This window comes from Pholcus phalangioides, unplaced genomic scaffold, assembly GCF_987345545.1.
Source record: "Pholcus phalangioides strain wild (caught in Gottingen) unplaced genomic scaffold, Ppha-v1.0 ptg000005l_1, whole genome shotgun sequence".
Classification (NCBI taxonomy): domain Eukaryota; kingdom Metazoa; phylum Arthropoda; class Arachnida; order Araneae; family Pholcidae; genus Pholcus; species Pholcus phalangioides.
The window spans coordinates 5,908,317-5,929,181 of record NW_028301598.1 but is presented as its reverse complement, the minus strand read 5'-3'; the positions used below and the strand labels follow the sequence as shown (position 1 = coordinate 5,929,181).

General features: G+C 35.9%; 1 protein-coding gene across 2 annotated transcripts in view; it reads left to right on the top strand.

Moving 5' to 3' along the window:
- The window catches only part of LOC149085782 (nuclear pore membrane glycoprotein 210-like), a 164,243-nt gene that overhangs the window by 26,257 nt on the left and 117,121 nt on the right, over window positions 1-20,865 (top strand). For both annotated transcript variants that reach the window (XM_089232180.1, XM_089232181.1), the window contains exons 9-13: window positions 721-827; window positions 10,554-10,691; window positions 10,784-10,927; window positions 16,808-16,975; window positions 17,329-17,437. In XM_089232180.1, coding sequence (XP_089088306.1) covers window positions 721-827; window positions 10,554-10,691; window positions 10,784-10,927; window positions 16,808-16,975; window positions 17,329-17,437 — 666 coding nt within the window. The remainder of the gene's footprint in view (window positions 1-720; window positions 828-10,553; window positions 10,692-10,783; window positions 10,928-16,807; window positions 16,976-17,328; window positions 17,438-20,865) is intronic.

Here is a 20,865-nt window from a genome sequence, read left to right as displayed (position 1 = left end):
TGTATAATTCAATTGTTTAGTGTGCGATGCTGATTTTCATGAATTGTTCTCTCAATTTATTGAATTAGTTTGCCGGAGATCGCAGTAGGCTTACCAAACTCTCCTTTATTTTTGATGGGAAATTTTTCCTTTCTTCAGAGAATTTATCGCTACATTAAATGAATGCAATAACTACATTGAAAAATGTAATGACGACTGTCGTCATTACATTTTGATTCATGTCTACAAACAGGAACAATTTCTTTGTTATATCAACTGTGTGTTTTTCTTTTGCATTAAGAAAACGTGTGATTGAAAGCACTTCACATTTTACGGAAATCTGAATTAGCTCAGTCATTGTAAAAACATGCTATTCCAAGCCCATGTGGGGGGGGGGGGGGAGAGAAAAGACCAAGACTGAAGAGTTAGAGAGAGTTTAAATAGAAGATGTTAATCTCTATCTGTACCAAGACTGAAGCCAGTGTTGCCAATGCATGAACAAAAACATTACATTTTCTAAACAGTTCAAAGTGACACACTTTCTAACCAACCTATCAATCATTTTATTATTCAAAAAGTCAGAATACATGATTGAATGTTTTTTGCATCAATGAGTTTTGTCTATTCAAACCAAATTATATCTCATTTAATGTAGTTTTAAAATCCTCATCAGTTTTTATGAAGTATTACCACTTTTTTCATTTCAATAATTTTTTTTTTTCTATTCCAATGGTGTTTCAGCTTTATCAGTTCAGCCTGGTGAAAAATGGAGCTTGGAAGAAGGTCAGACGTATTCCATCACAGTGAATATATATGACAGGAATAGTCATCCCATTCTCATCACAAAGGTTTGTGTTAACCCTAGTGGTATTTTTTAATTTTTTCCTGTGGAGTTTGTGTTTGATGTCTATCATTCATCACCATCATTTTGAAACTAGCTTTAGTTTAGCATTTTGAAAAAAATATCTTTCACTTCATGGCATTTTATGTGACCACAGCATAGGTGAAAATGCTTTCAAAATCAAAATTAGTGATTGGTGGAAAATGGCCTTAATGGGACTAGAATTTTTACATTTGCTAGGGATATTCACACAAAATTCTTTGGCTTACTACAACAATTTTTATAGAAGAAACCAAGGTGTTCGGTTTAAACCATGTTGGCTTTAACCAAGTGGTTTCCTGAAAAAATTGTTTTTTTTTCTTCAAAAAATCACATAAAAGTTGCCTAAATATAATCTTTTCCCCTGAAAAATATCATGTTGGTTCATTATTACCCAAAATGATTAATTCTTACCACATTTTCTATTCTTGGGGTACATTCTGATAGTATATCTTTAAATGGTGTAAGATGATATAAGTGGTTTTTTTTCAAAAAATCTCATAAAAGTGGACTGAATATGAATTTTCTTTCATATTAAGTATCTTAGTTGCTGAAAATTACATACAGTACCAAAATTTATCTTTCTTACTGCATTTTCTAACTTTACACTATATTCTGATGCTCTATCTTAAGCAAATTCACTAATGCGGATTGCATCACACACATGTGGTGGGGAAAAACATGCTTCGCTCTTAACAAATTTGGCTGGTGCCTAAATTTTTTCCCGATTTGTCCAGCCCCGGTGGACATCACAACTTTTATCAAGATGCACATTGCAACATCAGTGAAGCAGCTACTGAAGAACCATTTCAACAATAACAAGATGACATGACATTTGCCGTCATGTTCATCTGACTGGTGAACGCTACTATAACCCTTGCAACTTTTGCCCTTGGGGATACCTCAATGTTATATGCAGTGGTTGAATTGCAAACTTTGGTGAATGAAAGCACATTCACATCGTTACCATGACATAGGCCAACTATGATCTATTGTTGATCAAGCACTTTTGTTCTTCCACGTCACAGCCAGAACACGGTAGACAACATACAGTAAAATCTCGATAACTCTTCACCTCATGTTATCAAAAAATTATGATGACTTAAGCGAAGTGTCGTCAGTTTCAATGCACAATGCTGGGAAAATCGTTTAAATTTAAAGTAACAAAACATTTATTAAAATATGAATTAAAATTACAATATTAATAAAATTTATAGATTGCAAAAGAAATTGAAGTTTCTACCTTTTTAGAGCTTTTATTACTTTTGTGTTAATATATACTGGTACAGTTTGGTTTATACTAGTGATTTTTAATTTAGACTAATCAGAGCAACTGCTAGATTAGTTAGCTTTTCTTTGCAACAGAACTACTGCACATCAATTTTACATACACACAAAGTTTAACCTTTGTGTTTTAATTCTTTATCAGTAGTTCATGAAACAACTGCAAGGTCATCTTGGTAAAATGTATCAAGGTAATCTTTCACAATATAACTACAAGGTAATCTCAAACACAGGGTCCACTTTAAGGGAGGTGTGGAGGGAAAAACACACTTTGGAAGACCTCAACTTTGAAAAAAAGTGTCTGGTTTTTCAACAAATATAATTTGTTCAAATTTGAAGCCCTAAATTAGTGAAGCCCATGCAAAAACCAGGTCTAGCTTTAACAGTCCCTTAATGTTTCATAAACTTTAGTCGGCAGATGAACTTCTCAAGCGTAACTTTTATTACCCGAACTGTTCCGTTTTGGAACATAGGGCTTTTATGGTGACTTTTAAGCACATGACAATGTTGTTAACAAGCCATTTTTTTAAAGAAATCCATAGAAATTACCTGTTCCTATCTCAAACTTTTCATGGTGACGAGTTAACCTAAATTAGCGACGAGTAAATAAGGGTTTAATAACACTGTTGTCTATGAAAGCTGGAAAGACCTGAAGAAAAACGGCGACTTAACCTGTGTGACGACTTATTAGGGTGACGACTTAACGAGGTTTTACTGTAGTTATTATTTATTGTGTAAGTTGTAGTTTGTTTAAATGACTTTGTGACGTTTCCATGAATTATGAAATTGTACCATGTTAATTCCATTATTTTGCTTTGACTGGCCATGGTTTTAATTCTTTTGCAAATTTCCCATTTGCTGGATGAGTACAGCACTGTCTATTTTACATTTTTATATATTTTTTCCCCTTAGCCATCAGGAACATTCATGCAAGTTTTCAAGTCATTCTGGCCGTGGTTTTCTATTTTACAGTGTTTTAAAATCAGAACTTTAGTTATAACCACCCTGTATGTCGTAAATAATTGCTAATTAATCTCTGCATTAATTATGCTTCATTAAACACATTGTATTCGAGTAGTTTTTATCATAGTTTTTGCAAAATAGCATCCTAACTATAGCATCCTAGCATCCTATAGAGAGGTGTCACATTTAAATTTTACAGTCAATTTTTAGCTGCAATCAGCGGCCAATGCTAGGTCTCACGGCCTATTTGACAATTTTTTTAAAGTACTATAGCTTCGATGATTCTAATGAACTTTTATGAAAATTTTTACACCCCAGAATATGGATTAGTGTCCAACCTTGGGGTCCCTTAAGATTCTCATCATTTTTTTCCATGCCATAAATTCACTTTGAAAGGGGCCCGAGCACAGGGCATGCTGTCTTAAACCACGAGCCCAACCAGTCACGGCCCAGAGGCCTGGAGTGCAGACGGGAGGGGGGCAAAAATAAAATCAGGTTAAAGTTTTCGAAAGTAAACACGTAGAGGGCCCACGATGCCCTTAAGGTGATCGTGCCTAGGGCCCTGCTTCAGGATGGGGGGGGGGGATGCATTCAGAAGTTAAGTTGATTCTTCATAATTGAGTATTATTCAATTTTTCTATCTGAGTAGGCTGATACGAAGCTTTTGTGTGTCGGTTGCGGTGTTTATACGAAAGCTTTTTTTTCTTTCTGGTCATCTTTCTAGAGAATTGAATATTTACAAGAAATTACAATACATTTTACTGAAGTTTAAATCAAGATTATAATATGTAGTAAATGATTCTTTTTTTCCCATTCAAATCATTACTTTCGATAATGAAATGAAACAAATATATATTTTTCATTTGTATGGAAAAGTTCAAATCCATAAACGGAAACAAAAAAATCAATATTATATATGATATGCAAAGGCCTTTGTGGCAGTGCTCCTCAAAGTGTGCGTCGCGACAAGATGGAAGTATCGATAAATATCATCCTATCAATGCTTCGAAGTGATTCTGTTATGAATGCACATTACCTACTAAAATATCCCGGGGAGCCACCGATGAACCATGAGTGGGGCAAGGGAATTGTGAGTAAAAAAAAAAATGTTCATCACTAATTTAGTTGATACAGTACTATGATTTTTGAAGAACCACCTCAAAGTGCGTAAATAAGCACACAAATCAATATCTTGAGCTCGCCACTATGCCGCTGTGAGTCGCGATGAACCTTCGGAGAATGCTATATGAGTACGCATCCATTGTTTGTGAGTGTGGGATTGGGGGCGGGGGAGGTCGTGCCCACGAGAGGTAGTCATCTCGCTTATCTGCCCTGACAACGAATCGTTCGTCCAAGCATACATTCGTTAGCCATCGAAAAAAAATTGTGACTCGGTGAAAACGTTCTAGAAGAAAGACACACAAAACACATCTTGATGTATGGGAGCCAACTGAATTAATATTCAATGAATAGAAAGGATTTGGTGGAAAATGAATCAGTGAAACGAATCTGATGCTTCCATGCATATTACCGAAATTAACAAAGAAAACCAATATACGTTTCCACCTGTGGAGCAAAATATCTTTAGTACAGAACAATGCTGGGATTACCATTTACCCATTTTTGGTACAAAGTTTAGATACGTGAAGAATTCACGCTAAAAGGCGTGTATCGATCGTCTTGAAAAAAAAAACAACAGTGTCGGATTATCTTTGCCATTGTCAAAAGTTACCTGTTATCAGGACTCAAGAATCAAGAGTTCATTCAACACCCCCAAAGAAGAGGGTGGGTTGGTTATTTTGGGAGTGTTCGTTCAATACGGATGAAAGTATTTAGGGGAAGGGGGGACACCAGCATAGTAATGAGTACGTATTGGTGAATAGTTTGAAAAAAAAGAAAAGAGAGAAAAAAGGGAAGATATTTCTTTTCTTATCAAAAGTACGTTCGTAAATGAGGACAATACATGTCTATTAGTGAGAATATACAAATGCAACACCACAACAGGCAAAATGCCCAGCGAGGTGGCTGAGAAAAAGATGCCCATAACAAATATGGATGTCATATATTTCAAAAATAAAGCAACCCAATTAAAAATGTATCGTCTCGTTTTTCTCAGTTCAATTTTATACTGTGTTTGCTAAAAGAAAACAAAAATGGGAGATATAATATGTGGTCCGACCAAAAATGAATAAGAAAATAATTTTTCGGACGAACAAAAATTAAATGAAAGAAATAATTTGCAGTTCTGTTGACGGGTAAAATAGGAATAAAAACCAATACAGGGGCAGTAGTATACTCTGTACTGTATTTAAAATTAAATTGAAAATCAAATCGAAAATTACGTATCGACGATATGAATTGGGCAAAATGTTCCATGGATGTTCAAGATCAATTGTGAATATCGATCTCAACGATTTCCTGTTCCTGACATCAGCACATCGATCATTGGCCAGGGATTTCCAGCCACTTTGCGAAATAGCTGGTCTAAGCCCGAATCATTTCTGAAATTCAGACGGATTTTGGCCAAAACTCTTGGCCCATTCGCGAAGTGGCCGGCCCCGTCTCAAATCGGTCGCGATTCGGGATTTGGCAGTAACATGTATATAGGTGTACTGCTTATAGATTCTTTTTCTAAAAATCAACTGCATATATTCAAACTTTCAATTTTTTCTCCATCTCTCGGTCATTTTACATGTATACATTATTTTATATGGTAATTTTTTTAAATACCAAAGAAAGTTATTTTTTACTCTCTCTCTCTAAGGGGCCATTCAAGTATTACGTACGCAAATGTTTTGCCATTTTTGACCCCCTACCCCCCTTGTCTGCAAAATTTTCTATCAGCTCTGCCCCTCTGAATCCTAACGCATATTTCTGGGATCAGAGACGTACACGAGGGGGAGGGGGCATGGGGGGGGGTTCTCTCGTGCCCCTTTTCCACGATCAAAAATTTATTTTTTTAATGCAAACAAAAATTTTTTTAAAAAATTGAAATTTCGGAAGAAAATACCTTTATATGTTATTATAATCAATTTCTGTTAATTTCAACACATTATTTGAAGGCTATGAACTAAAAATTTATCTTTAATAAATTCATCGCGACCCACCCTCTAAGTCATATAAATCACATAAAGCTCCTTGGCCGGCGGACCAAATATAACCCTGGGGGTTACTTGATGCGGCCTGCCCTCTTCAAACCTAATTTTGTAAAAATGAACTAAACGGCACATTTACAGATCGCTTAAGTGTTCCGTGGTACAATGTTCAGAACATTTAAGCAGCCCGTGGCATATTTTCAGAACACTTAAGCGACCCGTGACACATTTAGAGATCCCTTGAGTGACATGTGACGTAGTTTTAGAGCATTTAAGTGGCTCCCAGTGCGGTTCTACATCACTCAAATTACCCGCGGCACATTCTCAGATTATTTTAGTGATGCGTGGCACAGTTCCAGAGCACTTAAGCGGCCCGGACACATTTCCAGATCACTTGGATCCGCGAAACATTTAGAGATCACTAAAGTGGCTCTGTAGGGCACTTATCAATAGGAGGGATGTTACTTCAATTGCCCACAAACTATCGAAAGGTTTTTCTCGTTTTTGGGCACCGAGTAAGATGCCATTAAAAATATTTCATATTTTCATAAAAGGTGGTTGATGACGTAAGCATTATCCAAATCCCCCCCCCTCCCCCTTGTCATCAAAAGTCAGCAAATCGGAACCCCCCCCGCCCCCATCGATGACGACGTAATACTTGAACGGCCCCTAATGTACAGTGTTGAAATATTTGAGGTACATCAAATATTGCAACTTGTTTCGACAGCTCTTATTATTTGGTGCCCTGTGCCATTGCACAGGTCACACTGCCCTAAGACCCGCCATTGGCCTTATACTGTTCTGGTGGCCTCTGTATATCATTCACGGTATTGCATCATCACCTTTACTTTATTGGCACAATGGATCCGTGAAGCACAAAATATTTAGAATCCTGCTTATTTTATTTGTTTTAATTATATATATATATATATAGCATTTTATAGCACATTAAAATATATTGTAAAATGCGTCTATAATGATAATGAAAGAATGTTTTTACTCTTCGCTGCTGACAACAAACACACAGCTCTAATACCAACTGATAAGAAAATTCCATTTACTTTTCAATACTTGTTGTATAGACACTTATGGATAAGTCAATGAATAGAAGAATTCAGTATGTACTTGGGGGGGGGGGTGTTATTTACAAAGGTTTTTGTGAAAGTGTTTATCTACTACAGAGGTACACACCTATCTGACATTTTCTTTTTCTTTCTCTTTCAATACACGGCTAGTCACATACAAATACGGATGTAAAAAACCTTATCCAATTTAAAAAGAATTCCAATCATCCTATTATTCTTGGAATCCGAAATTTTCTTTCAGCACTGTACATGAAACGTCGTTTTATATACAGTGTTGTGTAATATTAATTAATTGCATCTCAATATTCCTCATTCTCATATTATTTTGCTAAAATTAATGTTACTGTAAATAGAAAAGGTAAATTTTTGTATCAATTTTTACTTCATAAGGCAAATTTTCGGTCTTTCGGGGCATAGTCATTTTTTATAGAGCATTTTTTATCAGTTTTCATGTCCTGAAAATCCTAGCCTTAATTATAAGCATACTTGCCAACTACTATGGAATTTACGTGGTTTCTACGGATTTCCACCACAAAATATGAAACTACTGTGGAAATCGTGAAAAATTATATATGGTTGTTTTAGAAACTTCTTTTAATCAAGGATTTCCTTGAACTCCATTATCCTATCGTGTATAAAATGACGTCACACAAAGACTGCACTTCCAAAGAATAAATATCAAATTAATAACAAATCAAAAAGGTGCGGTTTACACTAAGATAACTTATCGTGCAGGCGGGTAACTAGGCTGGGGCGACCGGGGCCCTCTTTGAACTTCCTCCTTGAGAGAGAACACACATTACTATTATTATATTATTTATTAACAAGCTGCAACATTCCCCTCCGTTATATTTATTACCTCATCATAATATTATAAATTATAATGCAATTGTAAATCCTATAATTATTTTGATACAGTAATACCCCAACTTACGCTACCACGAGTTGCGTGATCTTCTATGAAAAGTTGCATGTTCTGATATATTCAAACTTAATCACGGTATTAATGCTGAGATAGTAGAATATGTTAAATAAAAATCAAGAAAGAGTTGTTTTATTCGATCAGAACACCATATGTAATGAAACTACATCGATTTCTGGGAGGCTACAGTATATAAAGATGAAAAATTTGCAGTGATTTAGAAATTAAATCTCAAGGGTTTCATGATACCAGCCATTTTCTGTTAAAAAGTCATAATTTTCAACACACCCGGTAAAACGGGTGGGGGGACTATTTTTAAGGTTAAAAAATGAAAAAGAAAATATATTTTTTTCCACAACGTAAATGCAAAAAACATTTTGTTATTTGTTTGCTAATTGATTATCATGGTGCACCTCCCGGAAAGAAATGCTAATTACGGACCTGGGGGGAAGATGAAACAAGTAAGGTGTGACGGACCAGAGGTGTGCCAAAATGGATGTTGTCGGGCTGGCCGAATTTATGGCTACAGCCCTGACCGAATTAACCTACTTATTCAATTCTTGAATGATTCTCGAACCCTCAAGAATCATTCAAGAAATATTATCAAAGAAGTATTACAAAAAATATTATTACAATTATTCAAGAAATGATAATTTTTAGAGAAAGAAATCTTGATATTTAATTTTTAAAGAAAGGTAATTTTAAAAGTTTAAAATTTTTAACTTGTCAGAACTATTGTTGTATTTAACAAGTGCAATCAATTATATTACGATGTTTCCGAAGTTCTTTGGGAATATTAAGAAAAAGTGCTCTTGACACAAGAAAAAAAAACGAGTTTTCGTAAATGCACAGTTATAACCACACACACCCGCACAGAGATTTCGCTATTCAAGTTCTTATGTGTGTTCTCTATTATAGTACATAATAGAGAACACAGTGTCCATTATTCATGTCTGCTTGCTGTATTATGTGCCAGTGAAGAGCATCCTACAATGAGATCAGCATTACTGAATGCAGAGGGAGGAGCTCGTCAAACAGCATGGGTGACAAGTCTCAGACAAAGCAACTAGGGGAAAGCACTGGCCTGACCAGGACGCGTTGACGCGTCCTTGCCCGTTTTCGAGAGAATTTTTTGGTCGCGTCAACACGTCCTTGCCCGTTTTCGAAGGAATTTTCATGACGCGTCAACACGTCTTCGACGATTGAAGGGTTAAGCATTGTAATTTGAGGTCTGAGGACTAGAGATGGGATGAATATTTGGTTGCTGTTTGGTATTAGGCTCTTTTGCTGAATATTCTGTTTGGCTGAATAATTCTTAGGTATTCTGACAAATATCTGTGTAAATCTAAGCACAGCAAATTAATTTTAAAAAATTATATTAATTGCAATTTTTTGCATTAATTAAAAATTTACTGATTATATATTTTATTGTGTGGTGTATATCCCTTTCGGTGAAAGGTGTGTTAGGGTGAATTTCTTGGATAAGTAAAACATGAAAATGAAAATAGAATCTCACTGCAATCACACAAGTTCACTTGTACTTAGACAAGAAATGTATTGAGCTGATGAAAAAGGCAAAAAGAACATCTAAAAAGGGAAATATAAGAAAATAAGTCGTAAATTTTATTGTTCATTACTACTTCACCAAATACCGAATGATTCTGTAAGTAATATTAAAATGTAATATTTCCTCGTTTTTGATTGCAATCATGGCAATAAAAAAATTTTCAACTATTTTTTTTAATATTTAAATAAATTGCATAATTAAAATTCATCAATAATCTGAAATCACCAATAATTTTATTTTTAATTAAGAACACAATTTTATTTATGATGAATTAAAAGAAAATTGATATTCAGCCACCAAATATTCTGCATGTGTGCAAAACATTAGCAGAATGTTCTGTTCAGGAATCATGTTAATGTGTCTTTCAGCATTGTCTGAAAGAGTACACTATATTTTTTGGACCAATTTTGTCGGGGGGGAAAAAAACCTTTACCTATATAAAATTTTACTGCTGCTAGTTTTTTTTTTCAATTTTTCAAGCCCTGGTATATGTATTTTCTAACAAGGAAGTGATCTCAAAATTAAGCAAAACCTATCTTGTTGCAAGCCCTTCAATTTTTGAGAAACTGTTTTTGTGTCAAATGTTTCAATCAAGACTTGACAAATTAAAGCAAAATTTAAGTGACAGCCAGATTTTTTGAAAGGCTTTTGATCTTTCCTCTTTGATTTGAAATTGGTTGGTAAAATATGCATCACTCTGTAATTATGTGTCAAGATTTTTTTAAATTTTACTGAAAAAATTCCTCTCATATTAATTATATTTTTCTCAAATTTTCAGGAAATTGTTGTGGAGTTGCAGTTTCCGAAAGATCATTTCACAGTTTTATCCTCTGTTGAGAATGGTACTTATCACAACGTGCTCACTCTTCAACCTGGTACCTGCCAAATAACTGCTGTATTGACTGGAATTAGACAGGTAATTCACATGTGAAACTGTCTGCAAAAGTATGATTTCTATCAGTGATGACGATTTCTATATTTATATTTATTTTCTCTCGTTCGATTCAGAAGGATGGAACAGTTGTGAAAACTACGAACCCTGTCACCAGTATTCAAGATGTTATTATATACGAGAAGATAAAAATTCATCCTGGCGTGACTCTTCTACCATGGGATCCTATTGTAAAACCAATTTACATGATGAATCTGACCGTACGTTCTCTTTTTTTCTTTTCTAAAACATTTCTTAGAACTATAATTGAAGAAAATTAATCCCCCTGGAAAAAAAAGTTCTAGAATGTTATCTTCTAGAAAGTATCTTCTATTTAAGTTCTTATGATATTGTTACAAATGTAGTTACTATCAGAGTTGGGGTTTTACTGGTAAATCAAGGCTTGACAAATCCCAGGCGCCGAGTCGCCTTCTATGTGTGATTGTTGAATTAGAGTCCAAAGATAACACAAAATTGTCTGATTTTATGACAGTGGCTTCCAACATATGAAGGGTCATTAAGTTCAGAAGACATTGAAAAAGCACCATTTAGGACAGTTTTTTTTAGAAAAAATAACCAGGCTCTTGGCTCTTAAGGAATTTGGCTGGCTTTTTTTTCCTATTGATCAAGCCTCATTGTATAGAAACTGAAGAGCCAAAAAAACTGGTACAGGCATGTGTATGCAAATAAAGAGATATGGAACCAATTGGAGTACGGCGCTGCGGTCGGCAACGCCTATATAACACAACAAGTGTCTGGCATTGTTGTTAGATCGGTTACTGCTGCTACAATGGCAGGTTATCAAGATTTAAGTGAGTTTGAACGTGGTGTTATAGTCGGCGCACGAGAGATGGGACATAGCATCTCCGAGGTAGCGATGAAATTTGGACTTTCACGTACGACTATTTCACGAGTGTACCGTGAATATCGGGAATCCGTTAAAAAATTAAAGCTATGACATCGCTGCGGCTGGAAAAAGATCATGCAAGAACGGGACCAATGACGACTGACGAGAATCATTAAACGTGACAGATGTGCAACCCTTCCGTAAATTGCTGCAGATTTCAATGCTGGGCCATCAACAAGTGTCAGCGTGCAAACCATTCAATAAAACATCATCGATATGGGCTTTCGGAGCCGAAGGCCCACTCGTGTACCCTTGATGACTGCACAACACAAAGCTTTATGCCTCACCTGGGCCCGACAACACCGAGATTAGACTGTTGAGGACTGGAAAGACGTTGCCTGGTCTGACGTGTCTCGGTTCCAATTGCTTCGAGCTGATGGACGTTTACGGGTATGGAGACAACCTCGTGAATCCATGGACCCTACATGTCAACAGGGGACTATTCAAGCTGGTGGAGACTCTGTGATGGTATGGGGCGTGTGCAGTTGGCGTGATATGGTACCCTTGATACGTCTAGATACGACTCTGACAGGTGACAGGTACGTAAGCGTGCTGTCTGATCACCTGCACCCATTTATGTCCATTGTGCATTCCGACGGACTTGGACAATTTCAGCAGGACAATGTGACACCCCACACATCCAGAATTGCTACAAAGTGTCTCCAGGAACATTCTTCTGACTTTAGACACTTCCGCCGGCCACCAAAATCCCAAAAAGACATGAACATTATTGAACATATCTGGGATGCCTTGCAATGTGCTGTTCAGAAGAGATCTCCACCCCCCTCTTACTCCTACGGATTTATGGACAGCCCTGCAGGATTCATGGTGTCAATTACCTCCAGCACTACGTCAGACATTAGTCGAGTCCATGCCACGTCATGTTGCGGCACTTCTGCATGCTCGTGGGGGGCCCTACACGATATTAGGCAGGTGTACCAGTTTTTTTGGCTCTTCGGTGTACAATTAGCCTCCATGTATTGATAGTGTGCACAGACAAACTGTTTTTATATCTGTATGCTGGAAGTAGAGGGCACTATGTAAATATTCATATAATGATAATTATTTGCAATACTTTCATTACATTACACATAGGTATAGGACACCGTCCTGTTTCAATATATAACAGAGATATTCACTTTATAAACCAAGAAAGTTCGATGGAAAGACATACTAAAAAAAGTAACAGGCTCTCCTGTAAAATTTCCCTTTTTTGATGTGGTGCCCTCTCCGACATATAGATATAATAACAATTTCACTGGGTTAGTTAGCATTTCATCATTTAACTAATTATTGTTAGTGTATTATGTATCTTATATATAAATGTGAAAGTCTGTATGTTTGTTCCCCAAACAACTCTACAATTTTATACTGATTGTCACCAAATTTTGCATATGTACCAAACAGAACCAGGATTGAATGATAGGCTACCTTAAAAGTTTCAAGTAACTACCTTATCTTAAAAGTCGGGCATTTACCCTGTCAGAGCAGGGCAAATGCCCAAAACTAAAATGTTGTAACATGAGCAATGTTTGGTTCTTCATCTCATGGCACACCTTGAATTACATTGATATGAAAACCTTTCTCTATTTCTTTACTCCCTCTTTGTATGCATAAATTCTTGTAACACACAGCCGACCGCCCTCCCCCAACAACACTTTTTTTTCGCCAACACTCTCGCAATCATCATTCATCGCGTTTTGTTTAAAAATTTGAGTTGTACGTGTTTAGGATGGTGATTTTTCTAGTGCTACTGATAATGTTTTAAAAAGACAAAAAAGTGAGAACTTTACAAAAAAAATTTGATATATTGACTATATATGCTTGGAGAAAGTAAATCAATTGTTGCTGTTGCCCACCATTATAGAATCAATGAATCGACAGTGAGATATATCAAGAAAAAGGAATCTCTGAAATTCAACCAGCCAAGGCTGTATCTGCACCTATGGCAGCAAAACCTTTGCATTGCCTACGGGATCCATGTGTTTCTCGTACAGAAAATGCAGTTTTTTGTGGGTCAAGACTGCCACAGAAAAGGTATTCTAAAAGGCGAAAAAATTGTTTTCTTTTATAAAGAAAAGAACTGGTGAAACGTCTATTTCATCAGAACTTTATTCAAGTAAAGGTTGGTTTCATAGGTTTAAGAAACGATTTGGATTATGCAATGTAGAAAATCGCTGACTATCAAGCCTCTGCCGACCAGGACGCAGCAAGAAAATTTCCAAAGAAGTTATAAAAGATATTGCCACGTTAGCAAAACAGGTGGGGGAGAAGGATTCAATGATATGGATATATAGAAGAAATTAAACAGCTAATTAATAGCAATTCAGAGACATTAACTGAAGAGGAATTAATACAGCTGAGTAATTGCTCCTGAAACTGAAGCTGTACCAGATGAAGATCAAGATAAAGAAGTAGAAGACCAGTTTACCATGTGTAGCATAACGGAAGGGCTTCGCAAGTTCAAATCAGAGATAGATTATTTTCATGACATAGATCCTTCTATGGCACGTTCTTCACGTGTAGAAAAATTAGTAGAGGGAGCCTTATCAACATACTTGATGACATAAAGAAACTGCAAACAGAAATCACAATGTTCTTTCAGAAAACATCTCCATCCTCTTTTACATATCTTTCTATCCCTGCGTCACCCTGCTCTTCTCCTGATGTTCAATAAATGAGCTATACAAAAAAAAAAACCCAATAGTTTTGCTTATTCGCAGACTTCCGTATTTGCGGTCACCTTAAAACGTAATTCACTAACCCCCGTGAATAGGAGGGGGGGGGGGAATGTATTTCATACAATTTACGGATTCATATATACACACATTATTTTTGGTGTAGATAGAAAGACTTTCTTATACTCCCAAATTTTTATTGGTTAGTACAGATGCTTGATTTTTTTTTTTTGCAAACAGTTTTTAATTTTGATAAAAATGCATTCAATGCATTTCTATCCTATTTTTCTTCCTATTCTTCTTTCTAAAGTTCTTTGCTATTTTTTTTTATTTTCTTAATTGTTATTACAATTAAAAGTTCATAAAACGACTTTTTAAAACACTATTTATAATCAGATATATTTTGTCTAAAGTTAACAGCCTATTTTTGTGTCTACTTCTCTTTAATCTATAAGCATATGATGATAAATGGGACAAGACGGTATCTTGACTTTATAACAATTACTATAATATTATAAATGAGCATAGATATACTTTGATGTGCATGTTAGTAAGAATGTAATTTTGTTTTTTGTGTGCTTTCTCACCAGTGTCTTGAAATTATTCATTTTGTTCAGAAAAATAAAGGATAAGTAGATAATCTGAGGATGATGTCACTATCCATACAAAGGTTTTAACAGCCGGTTGATGAGAAGATATATATTTAAGAAAGAGAAAATTCAACTACCTTCACTGGGAATTGGACCCATGTCCTTTCACTTTCCGGGTGAATGCACTAAACCACTAGACTACAAAGGCAATGGATATCTTAGTCTTTCCTTGAAGCTTATGTGCACGCACTGAACGGAGCCGTACGTGGATGGTCAGACCTAACTCGGGCCAAAGCTCACAATTGCTGACATTGCCACCAAATGGCGACAAAACCTTCACATGGCTAGCAGAGAGTAACATCACCCTTGAATAAGTTGCCATCTGGTGGCAATGTCAGCAATTGTGATCTTTGTCCTGAATATATGGTCCCATTCAGTGGACGTGAGCTTTAAGGAAAGATTGAGATATTTGTTGCCTTTGTAGTTTAGTGCGTTCATAAGTGCAGACCTGCCAACTCTCCCGATTTAGGCGGGAGACTCCGGATTTTTCATCCTTCCTCCCGCTCTCCGGATTTGTTAAAATTTCTCTGGATTTTGGCAGAAAATTAGATTTCACGTTGTCGTGGCGTCAATAATTACCGTCGTCGTTAGGGAAAACACCTGTAGAGGACAGCCGTAGTCATTTTCATCGAGCAGCCGTAAAAAAAAGTCTTTGTGACCGCATTTAAGCAACTGGCGAAGACGCGACTTTGTTATTGTAGCATTTATCGGCAATCATTTATCAGGGGCATGAACTTCGTTGCGGAATTTGTGTATAATCGTTATTGTATTCCATTAACAGCCGCGCGGTAAACACGTTTTTTCGTCCGCACCTTTGTAATTTGAATTTTTTAAATCGTTTCTTCCGATTAAACATCTTCAGAAAGAAAATATAAAACTTTAAGCTATATACAGCTAAATATATATAAAGCTTTTAAGAATTCATATACCCAAGGTTATCAATCACTGATAGATAGCATCCACGAAAGGAAACACATACTTTATTAACAGTATGTAGATGTGATTTCTCTATTCTGCATGGAAAGACTGGCATAGAATTATATTTTTCTCAGGGGCAATGCGGAACGTGCCTTGGGTGGGGGAGAATGTGAATTTTTCTTAATTTATAAAAAAAAATTTCGAAAATTTTTTTTATGAATTTTTTTTGATCGAGTCTATGAGTGTCAGGGGGGGGGGGTACCCCCTTCGAGAGAATCTCCAGATTTCTGGGTTTCAAAAGTTGGCACGTCTGTAAGTGAAAGAATACGTGTTCGATTTCCCACAAGGACAGTTGAATTTGTTCTCTTTCCTTAATATATCTTTGCATCAGCCAGCTGTGAAATTACTTTCGTGAGTGGCTAATAATGACTAAATGAATAATAAGAAAGGCAGGGTCATGTCTCCAGTTGTGTATATGGTAGCACACTTGCCTGGTTTGCAAGATGACTCAGGTTCGAGTCCTGGTGGAGACGAGTGATCACTTTTTTTCTAAGTTCACCTCAGCTTATTAGCCAGAAAAATGTCCAATTCCTTAATTAGTGGCAAATTTTTTAAAGTAATGGCGAAAACAGTGATTTTTTTTCTTTGAAGGTGGCAATAACCCTGAGAAAAATGTTTTTATCAAGATGGTAAAAACCATGCTGCCTCTAGTTACTATTCAGTATGAGGTATATTTATAGTGTAGAAAAATGTCTATTAAAAAGTGTGAAGGGACCAAAAAAGTTCTTAATAGCCTAGGTTCAGTATGAATCATGTTTGAATGTAGATGGAAAAAATTGATTACCAATTGATGTTTTCAATAGTTTTAATTGTATGATGGCTTTGAGGTAAACAAAATTGCTGAATAAATTTACAGTTGGTGTTTATTAACTTATTCAACCTCTACAGGCAACCGGTGGCACAAATAGCTACAAGTGGACCAGCAGCAAACCACACCAGGCAACAGTACTAACCTCGTACAGCAGCGAACAGACGCAAGTAAAAACAATGGGACAAGGTGAAACGAAAATTCATGTCACAGATTCTCATATTACATTGTTCACAGGATCTGCACTGGTAAGTTGTGTTCACAAGGTTTATTTAGAAGAAAAAGATATTAATATGTGTGTGTGAGAGATATGGCTTAGCAATGAGATAGCTCAGGGTTTAAGCTAGATAAAAAAAAATTCCTTTCACAAAAAAACGAAAATGGGAGGAAAGCTTTAGCAAAATGCTACAATGCTAATGTAATGATTGAGGCTTGGATGTCTACTCATTTCTTACCTCCTGTACACATTTTTGTGAAAGTGGCTGCTATTTCTTTTGCATTTTATGATTTTCTTTTGCATTTTGCAAAAAATGTGACCGTAGCTTAAACCCAGAGATAGCTGAGTGCTGATTTGATTTTGAATACTTCCTTTGTCTCACAGGTATCTGTTCAGAGTGTTATCGAAATGAAACTTTTCCCCAGGCAAGTAGAAATTCATAAAGGAGAAGTTCTCGAAGTACCATTAGCAATGTATGGTTACCTTCGACCAGGTATGGCTTTCCGTTTTCTTATCTATACAGTATTTTTGTTTATTGTTTCTGTAAACACATCTTTCACATTCATTGTTTTACAATTACTAATTCTTTGTGCAATTGAAAAAAAAAACACTTGAGACTATTAAAGCCCCCCTCCTTTTTTGATTGAATTTTAGGAAGTATATGGGTAAACCTCAATTACTCAATGTAACTGGGCAGTTCATTTCATTCGAACAACCCACGGTTCTCTTACGAGTTGAATGTGTCACTATCCCAGATGCAACTAGGGTCACCAATTTGGGAATCCTCATTGACGAGCGGCTTAGTTTTTCTGAACATTGTTCAGCGGTGGTCAAAAAAGTGAATAGAATGCTTGGTCTCATTTTCAAAAAAGTATCTTCGCGTTCTCCTAAAGTTATTCTTCCGCTTTTTCGAGGCTTAGTTCGTCCTGGACTGGAGTATGCTGTAAGGTTTTGGAGACCATACCTACAGAGGGAAATAGACTTGGTTGAAGAGGTGCAGAGAAGAGCTACGCGTGTCCTTATTGGTACGCGGGGCTTGAGTTATGAAGAGGGACTTCATTTTTTGAATATGTTTACATTGGATGAACGCAGGGGTCAAGGAGATATGATCGAAGTGTTCAAAAGTTCATGGACCATGAACTTTTAGTACACAGCCAATCGACTGCTTTTACAAGGGGCCACCAGTATCAATTGGTGAGGGACAATGCAAGGTTATGGTGTCGCAGGGAATTTTTCTCCAATAGGGTTGTTAATAAATGGAATAGCTTACCCCCCGGAGGTAGTAAATTGTAACACAATTGACACGTTTAAAAAGAAATAAGATAAACATGTTGGGGTAAATCGAGAAGCTATCCATTCTTAGAATAAGACAACCATAAGTATTCTTTATGGGCGTTGTATAATATTTTATCAGGTGTATATATTGTTTATAATTTGTGTTAATTGCATTTTTAATTGGGTTGCTGTTTTTTTTTGTTTTTTTTTTAAATATATGACATCCATATTTTTATGGGCATCTTTTTATCAGCCACCTAGTTGGGAATTTTGCCTGTTGTGGCGTTGTATTTGTATAAGTGTTTGTCGAATGGTCATAATATGCCAGTGATTTGGGTGTAAAGAGGCTCCTATAAACATTTTGAAGCTGAGAAGTATCCAGGCAACATAGCCATTTGCCAATATACCATCATTTCCCCTAACAGTTGTGATTACCTCTGGGTGAAGCTTTTTTAATCTACTTTAAAAAAATTGGCAAACATAACAAATTTAAAATAATAGTTGTAATAATAATTGGTGAAGATAGAGCGAATGGATCACAGCTGATGTTAGATACTTCTACGTGGTACAGGTATCCCTCACTTTATGTGTTGTTTACGCTATAACACAATTTTGAAAAGGTGGTTTAAAACATTTTGAACCTGTGAAATTCAGCCCAAAATTTGGTTCTAATGATGTGAAATCTGAAAATGAGCTTCAGAAAATTTAAAAGTTACGACATAGAATGATGAAATCTGTTGGATTTGAGGATGTAGAAGTGATAAGTTTGTATAAAATGTTCAAATCCCACTCATTAGAATGACCTAACAACATATTTACTCACTCATCAATGGATATCATGGAAATTCAGGTATTTGCCATTTTTAATTCAAAATAGGAAAGGAAGATGGCAGCACCAGTACAATACTTTAACAACATAAATATATTGAGACCACACATTATATCACACATGTTCTGGCATGTTTGAATTCCTTAGAAATTTTCCACAGTAATTCATTTTGAGTTCATCGTGATGAACTTGCATTGCAACCCAGGTTCGAATCCCACCAGAGGTGCAGTGGTGGTTGGTTGAAGTTGGTTTTTTTGTTCGCAACTTTAAAGTGTGACTCTCTCTCTCTTCCCTCCCCCAAATAACATCTATGAGGAAAAATAAGAAAATAAGTTGTAAATTTTGTGATGCGTTACTTGTTGAGATAATGGCTGACATTTCTTTAATTAGATGTAAGTAAGTAACAAGTGTTGGAACAATTAAAATAAAATGCAATATATCATCACGTGCATCAAGTTTCACTATCAATATCATGGCAATAAAAATAAATTATTAGTTTTTAATATTTATTGATAATATAAATAATAAATTCATTATCAATCACTTAAAATTTCCAATGTAGGACGACAGGTGGAGGTGCGTTTTTTTTCCTTGTGGTGACAGAATATTTCTAGACACTTGATATCGGAGGGATCTCCAATAAAGGCACAAAAAAACCATGGAGCCTAAAGGAAATGACTTTATTTCACGGTACACTTAAAAATCACAACCTTCTGGGACGGAAGCCATATTCCAACTCGCAATCTCTTCTCAAGCGGAAGATATATTTTTTTCTTTCACCTTTCTTTAACAACGCGCAAACAGAACAAAGCATGTTATGTGGTAAGGCCACAAAGTTAGTAAAAATGTTCATACTGAAATAAAATAGATTTGTGTTGCACCAATGATTTTATTTTCAGATGAAACACCAATTATTCATAATTGCGATGAATTTTAAGAAAATTTATATTTGGCAAAAACATTAGCCAAATATTCGGTTATTCGGCCAAACCACTATTCGTTCCATTCCTTGTAAATTGCCCATGGCGATGGATGGGAGCTGTGTTCATTTTGAAGGAAAAGATTAAAAGTAGCTGATATATTATAGACAATATTCTAGCTGTTTGATGTTCAACGTTAGTATTTATTGAATGTAACGACGAGCTGGTTCAAGATGGCAACAACTCAAAAAATTGAATTTTTGAGTTTTGCATGCCATGAAAACGGTGGAAAACACCTCTGAATATCTCCCACACACCTAACTCCAAACTCTGCTTATATGCTCCCCACTGCAATTTAATGTGAGCCGATTCCCATTGAGTTTCATATAAAGTAATCTTTAAAATGCTGATTATCTCAAAACAGAATTTTTAATTGTTGCCGTCTTGAACCAGCCTGTCGATATGAATGCATATTTACGTCTTGTGCATGCCGTGAAAGCCTTGTCACTGGAAGCAAGCACTCATTGGGCGATATTGTTGAAAGAAGTGTAGAAGACCTTGCTCTAGGTTGTGAGCACTGTTCCCCAAATATGCATTTTTTTTTATAACACTGGTGATGAGTAATCACGGTTCCCAAACTGAATTGGGAATCAATATATGGATGGACCATTTGTTTAGATTTATCATGAAATTACAGCAGATTAGTTTCCACACAGCAAGCTAACTTTGTTTAATGTTATCAAATGGGCTCTCAGAAATACACTGCTTGCATACTTATGCATATTTTTCCTTGAAGATTCTAAAATGACAAAGCATGGTGGCGCTCAGTTTTGCATGCACATTCTTTAGTGTTATTGAATTGAACCTGCTGAAGTCCCATAAAGTTTAGAAAATTTT